This window comes from Trichosurus vulpecula, chromosome 4 (assembly GCF_011100635.1).
Source record: "Trichosurus vulpecula isolate mTriVul1 chromosome 4, mTriVul1.pri, whole genome shotgun sequence".
Classification (NCBI taxonomy): Eukaryota; Metazoa; Chordata; class Mammalia; order Diprotodontia; family Phalangeridae; genus Trichosurus; species Trichosurus vulpecula.
In genome coordinates this window covers 156,996,929-157,007,344 of record NC_050576.1, presented here as the reverse complement: position 1 = coordinate 157,007,344, position 10,416 = coordinate 156,996,929, and the positions used below count along the sequence as shown (strand labels likewise).

At 39.5% G+C, this 10,416-nt stretch overlaps 1 protein-coding gene across 1 annotated transcript; it reads right to left on the bottom strand.

Moving 5' to 3' along the window:
• Window positions 1–5,559: 5,559 nt before the first annotated feature.
• LOC118846647 (C-reactive protein-like) lies at window positions 5,560–8,531 on the bottom strand. Its single transcript, XM_036755401.1, has 2 exons — window positions 8,366–8,531; window positions 5,560–8,166 (listed from the first exon to the last, which is right to left on the bottom strand). The coding sequence occupies exons 1-2, from the start codon at window positions 8,433–8,435 to the stop codon at window positions 7,559–7,561; spliced, it is 678 nt and encodes a 225-aa protein (XP_036611296.1). The 5' UTR covers window positions 8,436–8,531; the 3' UTR covers window positions 5,560–7,558.
• Between the last annotated feature and the right edge of the window lie 1,885 nt (window positions 8,532–10,416).

Here is a 10,416-nt window from a genome sequence, read left to right as displayed (position 1 = left end):
AGGTGATTCATGGAAGATATATCTCTCAAGAATCAAAGGGGGGAATTTTGATATTGTAATCTATTAATTACTTTTAATCAATTTCTTTTAATCACATATATCATTTTGCTCTTATAAATCATAGTAGGTTAAGAAGTATATATATAACCCTGTGCCAGCTGACAGGGCATTGATTCTAGCTAACTTCCCTATTAGCCAACTTCTCAATTTTTGCAAAGTTGAGCTCCTACAGAGCTCAGCTGATGAGCTAGGTTCCTCATTCTTATTAAAAGTCCTGTTATGGATGATAAATCATAATTACTCCACTATCAATTACAGACACATGGGGCTAGGAATACCCACATCTTGAGTATTGCCAATCTGTTAAAGTTCCCTACTTCTATAAATGTCCCCTGTTCTTCTCAGAGATGCTTACATAAGACAGATTTCCATGATGTAATACCCCCCCCAGACAATCAGAAAACATGAACACCCATGTTAATCAATATCATGTTCTTCAAATTGTGATCAATGTTCCTCGTTTATTGTTTATGTTCCCCTTTCTAATGTTTTCCATTTATACCTATAAAATGCTCTGTAAGCTCATAATGTGGTCCTTGTACCAAATCAGTGGACTTGGATCCATTTTATTGATAAATTGCCAGCTAATGCTAATAAACTGGTTGTGCTCGGAATACTTTTGCCTCAGTTTCTTTTATTTGCAGATTTCAATCATGATTATACATATATACAGTAGTATACATATATACAGCAATATACATGTACATACATACAGCAGTAAGTAATAATCCTTAGGTAAGCACCAAATTCTCTTCCCTTCTGAATCATCCTAGGCACCAAATAAAAAATAGGAAGGGCCAAAGGTTTTCAGTTGGTGCCATAAGTTGACCCATTATACTGCTGTTACACAATCAGAGAATGGCAGAGTCAGAATAGTTCAGAATTCTCAATGGGTATGGAATCCAACCCACATACACAAATCAACTTCATCCACAACACACCCAGTGAGTTTTTACCAAGACTAAGAGGCAGTTAGGTGGTGCAGTAAATAGTGCACTGGGCCTGGAATCAGATAATTACTAACTGTGTGACCCTGGGTAAGTCATTTAACTTCTATTTGACTCAGTTTCCTCAACTGTAAAATGGTGATAGTAATAGCACCCACCTTCAAGAGATGTTGTGAGAATAATCACGAAATATTTTACAAAATAAATTTTAATTTTTTTTAAAAAAGAGTTGTGAGGATCAAATGTAATAATATTTGTAAGGCATTTAGCATATTGGCTGGCATGTTGTATTCTTCCTTCCTTGGCTTGAATAATACCAGTAAAAAAATTCCTAAGGCAGCTTATTTCACATTTCTGTAGCTCAGAATGTTGGTAATATTCTTTCCTGACAGCAAATCTCTTTGAAGATTCAAATTCTTTTATTATTTCTATCCAAGGATATCTCCTCATTTTTTAAGGCAAAAAGGACAATATTGAGATGATTCAGTTTCTCACATACTATGTCTACTGGAGCTGGTCTTTGGTAGAGGATCTCACATATCAATTACAAAAACAAACAAACAAAAAAGAAAACCTGCAGTGAAGTTTATAGACAATTTTAGAACTGTGTAATTGTTTGCTTCCCTTGTTCTTTTTCTAACACCTTTACTTTGGAAGTAGAAGGCAACTGCACAACGCTGAGGGTCAATTTATATTTTCTTTTGTCTCACACATTTCCATTGTCAAAGAATTCATCACCAACCATCTAGCCTACTGATGATGAAACTCTGCAAATTTAACCAAACTAATCCTGAGAAAACTGATAAAGCCTTCTGCTGGGATCGTACTCCAGCATGAGCGAACCTGTCAGGGTTTGTATCTAGAATCCCTTCAGAAACTGTCTGGGAACAAGCAGAATTCTAATAGCTCTTACATGGTCCAGCCCTTCAAAAATTTGAAGAAGTTATCATGTCTCCACTGAGACTTAAATGATCCTCATATAATATGAATATGAGACCCTTGACCATCCTAGTTACCCTTCTGTGGACACTCTCCAGCTTACTGATATGCTTCAAACACAATACTCCAGATGTAATCTAACTGGGGCAGAGTACAACGGGACTATCACTTACTTTTCCCAGGAAACTCTAGGATTCTTACTTAAGTTACTTCTTACTTAAGTACTTAGAGAGAACTGTAACAACAAGGTTGCTAGCAGCTGCCGTAGGGGTGTAAGACCCAACAAGACCAGCCACAAGAGCTGCTAGCACAGGTTTTTTGATCTACTTTTCTAAGGAAATCAACTGTAAGGAGTTAACAATCTCACTTTAATCACACATGCATATATCATTCACTTAGTTCAGGGAAAAAAGCCAGCACCCTGAACTTCAGAGCAAATACAAACAAATTACAAACATACATTATATAAACAGAGCAAATAAACATGAATCAACAGGCCTCTTATCTGTCTGACCAAATCACAATAGTTACCAGAAAAGAACCAATGGGTCTGGGTTAGCGAAGCTGGGGGGAAGTTATAACGGCTTGCCCAGAGAATCAATACTCCTTCCATGGGTGAGCCCCAAAGACAAAATGCCAACCTCTGAGTTTATTTGCCCTGTTCAGGGTCAAAGGGCATAACAACATGCGACTCAAACTCATGTAAACTAGGCTTTCCCTTGAGGTAAGCAGGTCATCAAAGATTCCTGATTTAATAAAAAAAAAAATTTTTAGAAAGACCAGACTCATCAAGGGCACTTGATTAAATAAGTGCTCCAAAAGAGAAAACAGTAAAAAAAAAAAAAGTCCCACCTTAACTACTGTAACAAGAACTTACTTAAGTTCTATTCTTACTCAAGTTCACACTAGCTTTTTGGCTTCCATTTCGCAGTTATATATTACTCCCTCTAACTCCACTCTCAAAATTTCCACTCACCCTGGCAGATTGAGTCCCTAGCCCTTCACTCCCCCTTTAAAGTTCTAGGGCAGAGGTGGGGAATCTGCAGCCTCAAGGTGGCCCTCTAGGTCCTTGAATGCAGCCTTTTAACTGAGTCCAAGCCTTACAGAATAAATCCCCTTAATGGAAGGATTTATTCTATGAAGTTTGGATTCAGTCCAAAGCCTACTCTTGAGGACCTAGAGGGCCACATGTGGCCTTGAGGCCACCAGTTCCCCACCTCTGTCTAGGGGAAACTGAGTGCCTGGGATTTAAGTCTCCACTGTTGTGCTTGCCACTGATATTAGCCAAGGTTAATTAGCTTTAGAAAGGGTATTTACTATGCAGATATAGAAAGTACAATTCTTACTAAAACATACCCTCAAGCCAGGAGCTCACTCTCCCCTTACATATAGAAAGTGCCTGAAGAACACACATGATCAAAGGGTAAATTCACAGCTACTGGTCATTACAAGTACTTTTCTCCCTTTACGGAGTCCTTATAAAATCTCCTCAGGCATAACTCCTTGCTGGATTCCAGTGCCCTTGTAGAAACCTGGGTTTCTCAAATCTCAGTGCAAACACTGCTGTCAGTCACTCATGGTCCAAGGGCATTGCTACTGGTTCTGGTGGACACTGCTACCAATGCTAATAGGAATTCCAAATCTTCTTTTAACATTCACAAGGCCTTCACCTGATTAGTGGGGCAGGAGAGGGAAACAGAAATAAAGAAACTCCCTCCTTCCCCTCCCAATTCTCTCTCAGGAGACCTTCACCCAGGGACTCAGCACCTTCCAATACACCTACTGCTAGAATCTGCAATTTCGTACTGACTTACTGGAACCAGGAGTTTGATTCTTTCAGCCAATCACAAGACATTTCCTATGCAGCATCATCTATTTTCACCCAATTAATAAAGCACTTCACACTCCTCTCCAATTGATTAACGAATTGTTCAGGCCTATTTTTTTCATAGGAAATTGCTCACTAATTGATTCAACCTAATCTTCTGACATGTGAAGATCTTTTTAGGATCCTGATTCTGTCAACTGTTGTGCTATCTATCCTTCCTGGTTTTGTGTTATCTTCTAGTCTTGTGAGGATGCAGTCTATGCCCTTATCTAAGTCATTGATAAAATTAAAATAATGTGCTACTAAAGACCTCATATAAAGTCTACAGTATCACTCTTTGAATCCAGTCATTCATTCTCTTCTAGAGCCCTCTAATTGTACTATCCCCTTCATCCATCTGTCTCCATCTTTACGGTGGTAATAGAATAATATGTTTTATTGAATGCTTTACCAGAATCTAAGTTAAACTACATCAAGAACATTTCCCAGATTTATTCTCTTCCCCTCTGAATTACTACAGGCACCAAAAAATAGGAAGGGTCAAAGGTTTTCAGTTGGTGCCATAAGTTGACCCATTATACTGTTGTTACAGAATCGAAGAATGGCAGAGTTGGAATCATTCAGAATTCTCAACGGGTATGGAATCCAACCCACATATACAAATCAATCCCACCCACAACATACTCAGTAAATACTTATCAATATCAATGTGAATCTATCAATAACTTTATCTAAAAAAAGATATAAGGTTAGTCTGATGCAAGACCCATTCTTAGTGTGACTCCAATAGCTCTTTGAGACTACCGCTTCCATTTTTGTTGTTTGATCATTTCAGTCATGTCTGATTCTCTGTGACTCCATTTGGGGGTTTCTTGGCAAAGATCCTGGAATGATTTGCCATTTCCTTCTCTAGCTCATTTTATAGATGAGGAAACTGAGGCAAACAGGTTAAGTGACTTGCCCGGGGTCACACAGCTAGTAAGTATCTGAGGCTAGATTTGAATTCAGTTCTTCCTGACTCCAGGGCTGGTGCTCTATCCACTGTGTCACCTAGCCGCTCACTTCCCTTTTTAGATATTCCTTATCCTCTCTTTAAAGATCCATTCTAAATTTCCTCAGGAAATCAGCTCACAGGACTACAGCTTCCTCATTCTAAGCACTTCCCTTCCTTAATTATTGTGACATTTGCCCTTCTCCATTCTTGCTTATTCTGAAGAGTCTAGTGTTTCTGAGTGTTGTTCTCTTCCTACTTCATGATATGTGACTTTTTGGTTCTAAGAACTACTTAAAGTCTTTGACAGAGAAAACATGAAAAGGTTTGTGGATTATTCATGATGATCAGACTGGAGGAATCACTGTAAACTCATTTTAGGATTCTCAAGGCACTGTGGGTTATGCAAACATTGTTATATCCATTTTATAAATGAAGACTCAGGCTAGGGGAGCTTAAGTGACTTGGCCCTGGTCATATAACTAGTGTCAGGGCACAGATGTGAATCCAAGTGTCCCAGCTCTACCTCCCAGTGCTCGTCCTACTACACCATATTACTTTAATGGAAAAGATCAATAACAATTTTGTGTCCTTTTATTTTTTTCTGGTTAACAAGCAATTGTTTTTCTCTCCCTCCAAAGCCTTCGCCCCACATTGAACAAAAAAATAAGAATACCTTCATAACAAATACATATAGTAAAAATAAAACAAACTCCCACATTGTCCATGTTCAGAAATGGTTGTCCCATTTTGCATGTGAAGTCCATCATTTCTCTGGTAGGAGTTGCGTAGCATGCTTCATCTTCAAACTTCTGGAGTCATGGCTCATCATCACATTGATCAACAGCTATGTCACTGACTACACCTTCAAAACCATTTCCTATTCTCTTGGGCATGCTTATGCTAAGTCCATGACACCCTGGCAACAGTACACTAAGGGAAAATTAACAAGATGCCTAGTTAAGTGAGCACAGAGGAAAGTCACAGAGAAATATAGGAGGTATCACCTAGAGTCTGAACAAAGCCTTTGGGCTGGTAGCCAGTAAGATGAAATGAAACAAAGAAAGATAAATCCAAGTGAATTATTTGGTCCTACATTCAGCCAGTCTTCTGCCTACATGGGATCTGTTTCATCACAAAAATCTCCATGCAGTAGGACCTTCAAACTACCCAAGAGCTGTTCCAAATTCTCCCTGCAGCACTCCAGGAGGACTATCCTATCTTCACAGGTCTGGTTTTTGGTATTATTCTGGATCAGGTCTAGCTTAGGCCAACCCAATGATTCAGGCTCAGGATTGAATGCAATAAAACATTCATGTATTATAACATTCCATAAAAATAAATTTACAGCACTCACAATGATTGAAAGGATATTTTCCAAAAATAGATGTTGTTCCTTTCTGTCTCCCCATTCACCAGGGCAGCTACACTGCGTCTTGCAGTGCAGTCGGTGACAAGGAAGGCCAACCAATAGGTCAAGTCTTACTTATCTACCAATTCTACTTGTCAACCAATTCCCAAGGTCAACTTTCTTCCCATTTTAAAAGGAAACCTGCTCCTACCATAATTATCAATTGCCAGACTTAAGTTGTGCTCCTCTTGGTCATAGAACAGCCAGGTATAAATGGGTTATTTAATAGTGATTTGGTGATGATCACTGGGATCATTATAGACTATTTTTAGAGGATTAATGGCAAAGATAGCTTAAAACACTCTTTCTTGGAACCATTTGTTTCACCAATAAAAATGTACTCTCTCCTGAGGCCCTCTTGGGTCCCTCTCATGCTTGACTGAATCCAGAGTTGCTAAATTTCAAATTCAAATTATTAAATGCTCACAACCTGTAGAACAAGCCTTGGTTCACATGGCACAGACCTAAGTGGAAACCAAGTAAAGGAACTACAAGATTACATTTAAACGTCTTCACCAGTTTTGTAACTTTTTGGTTCTTTTGAGATTCTAACAACGGACCTCAAAGAGAAGGGAATTCTGGATTGTCTTGGCTGCTGGCCATATTGATTAGATGTCCTTAGGCTTCCGTTCAACTCTAGAATTCTAGGATGGTCCTACTGTATATCTGGTAAGATTTTGATATTCTAGGAGAAAATAAATCATAAAATTATAAAGAAAAGGTGATTATGTACAAAAAATACTGGATAGGAGAATTGAGGATTCGGGTTTTAAACATACTCTCCTCTTTGCCCAAAATTAGAAAGAGGACTGGATCTGAATTCAAAGGACCTAGATTGAAACCTACCTTTACCACTTACTAACTGAGTAAGGTGTATAAGTCACTAAACTCTGGAGCGCAGTTTCCTCATTTCTAAAATAAAGTATTGAACTACATAACCTCTGATGCCCCATCTTTATCCATTATCCCATGACTCTACAACCCAAATCTGGCACAAACTAGCTGTGTGATGATGAGATAATGACTTCCCATTTCTTAGTCTTAGACTCTTCATTTATTAAATGGGAGACTTTAACTAGAGGATCTTTCACGTCCATCCCAGCTCTAATATTCTGTGATTGATGCCTTTGGAAATGAACAAAACTCCCAAAAGTGATTCATTTCTTCTCAAGTCATTGCTTGTATCCTCTTCTTTTCTGTGAAAATGGCAAAGTGTGGAGCCCAGAACATATCCCAATAGTAGCTCTGCCCCCTCAACAGACAGATATGCATATGGGGAAACACAAAGATGGCAGGAACTCAGACATATGGAAAATGAAACTTAATTTCTTTGGGGGAAAGGAGCAATCATAAGAGCCTGAATCTCAGAAGGCAGCAGGGGCTCATGCCCACAGCTGAGGCTTAATGACCACATAGCCCTTTTTCTCAAAGTTCAGCCCACTCCAGTCTAGGATATTAGGACTAAAGTTCCCACCAAGGTACACAGTATTAATATCTCCTGGTGACAACACAAAGTCCCACATGAACACATCTCCGATGTCTCCCACCAGGGATTGCTTCTCATCAAACCCTCCTCCAAAAGAATCCTGTTCTTGCCCAAGGATAATCTTTGATTGTTTCTCCACAGTATACCCCTGCTTTAAGGCCTTCCTCACCATGGGCTTTCCATCTACCCAGAGTTCAGCAACGCCTGACTCCGACTCCCAGGTGGCACAGAAGTGTCTTGGAGCAGGAATAGCCACAGGAACCTGGAACACTACCCCAACATTGCCCACAGACAAGCTTAACTTGCAGTTCCCTTCATGAAAGAGGAGGATCTCATTATCCAGTGTCTGAGAAGCAACAGAGAAAAGGCTGTAGCTCCTGGTCAGGTCAGTGTAGACTTTTAGGCACACTGTGAAAGCCTTCAGGGGTTTCTCCAGGTGTGGTATTAGGGTCACATAGGAATCCTGAGATTGTTTTGGGAACACGAAGGCTTTCCCACTAAGGTCTGTAGGAAAGGAAGAACGGCAGAAAAAGAAAGTCAAGTTTCAGACAATTCACAGATTAGTTCCCTCACTTACACAGAAAATCAAGAATAGAAAATCCAGTACCCTCCCCACATCTCTTATGAAGAATGCATTTGAGTGCTCTTTGTAAAGACCCCTCTTCCATATCACATCTCAGACATAGCTGTAGACAGCCCTTACCTGTCTCTTCAAAAGCATTTGAGAGACTCATGATGAACAGAAAGCACAGGGGCAGCTTCTCCATGTTCATTTTCCACTTCTGCTCAATCAAACCACAGGGAGCAGAGAATATCTATGACTGAAATCCCCGACTCTCTCAGGGAGCTCTCTCTTTGTAAGGATCCCCTTGGTGACTATTTATATCCACACCAGTCAGGATGTAAGCAAAAATGTGTAAATGATTTTCCAAAACTACCTTTGAGGTTTGGGAGGCAGGGACATAGAGTCAGGATCACCTCTAAACTGAGAAATCGATGTGAGTTATTTATTAGAGAGATGGTTGAAATTTAGCCTTGGTGGGGGCACAAATTGAAGAGGCAGAAATGCAAACAGCATTGGGCCCTGGTGGGAAGAGTCTCAGGGCCATATCTTCAATGTATAAGCAGGAAAACAAGGCTGCTCAGGCCTCATCGCAGGTTATAAGAACAGTAAAGAGCATAGTTCCCTACTGGCAAGAATATACCTTCAGTCTAGGAGCTATCATATCAAGGAATCCAAAGAAGTATTGTGAATTAGGCAAGCAGTCCTGAGGTATAGACCTGATTTTCTTCCACTCTGAGCGATATAAAAAATAAAATTAGAGAGATGTCAGAGCCTCTCATCTGGTACCCTAGGCTGGCCTAAGCTGCTGTTGCAGAATCATGGAAGGTCAAAATGGAAAAGGACTTTATTAGCCACCTAATCCAACCCAAAGGCACAAATGAATCTCTTTTACAACATATATGACAAGTAGTTACCCACTTTGTCTAAGGGACTGGCATGATAACAGACCCCCTATTTCCTGAGGTGACCTATTCTGCTTTTGAGAGATCCTTCCAGTCATCACACCTAATTTGGCCTCTTTGTAATATTTACTAATTGTTCCTAGTTTACCCCTCTTGGGGGAAGACAGAAAAAAGTCTGATCCCCCTTCATTTATCCATTTGATTCATCCATCAGATTGATCCACCTGACATTTGATCCCTCTATAAATACTTGAACTCAGCTATTCCCCACTCCTACTCCCAACCAGTCTTCTGCAGGCTAAACATTTCCACTTCTTCAATGGATCTTCAGAATAGAGTTTAGGTCCTTCTCCATTCCCTTTGCTATCCTCTAGACACTATCCAATATACTAATACACTTCCTAAACTGTGGTGCTGAGGACCAAATGCAATATTCCCAGTTTGGCTTTCACTGGGAGGATACTAGAGGAATACTATTTCCTTACTCCTAAGGGTTTGCCCATTTTGATGCTGTTAAAGTAAACTTTTTGGCTGCCACCCTCATACTTACGACTCACATTGAGCTTGTGGTCCACTAAAATTTTGAGATTTTTTAAGACAAGCAATGACATTTCTACCTTGCATTTAAGAAGCGTGTTTTTTAAACCATTTTGTAAGATTTTAGATTCATCCATCTGACATTTGATCTTAATGGATGCCACTAAATGTTCTAGCCATTCAATATCATCATTTGTAAATTTGATGAGTGTTTCATGGGCAGCTAGGTGGCACAGTAGAGTGCTGGTCCTGGAGCCAGGAAGACCTGAGTTCAAAGCAGGCCTCAGACACTTACTAGCTATGTGATTCTTGGCAGATCACTTAACCTCTGTTTGCCTCAGTTTTCTTATCTGTAAAATGGGGCTAATAATAACATCTACCTTTCAGGTTTGTTGTGAGGATCAAATGAAATGATAATTTTTAAGAGCAAAGCACAATGCTTGGCACACAGTAAGCACTATGTAAATGTTAGATTTTATTATTGTTATCATCCCATCTATGCCTTTCTCCAAGTCATTGATCAAGTGTTAAATAGCACACAGACATTCACATAACCCTGGAGTGTGCCACTGGAAAATTTCTGCTAAACTGATATTGAGTTATTAATGACAACTTGTTGAGTCTGGTCACTTGACCAGTTATGAATTCACCTCATTGAGTTGTCATCTATCCCACACCTCTTCATCTTTAAAATAAGAAAATCATTAAATACTTTGTCATATATTTTGTGAAACTTAAACTATAAGAAGT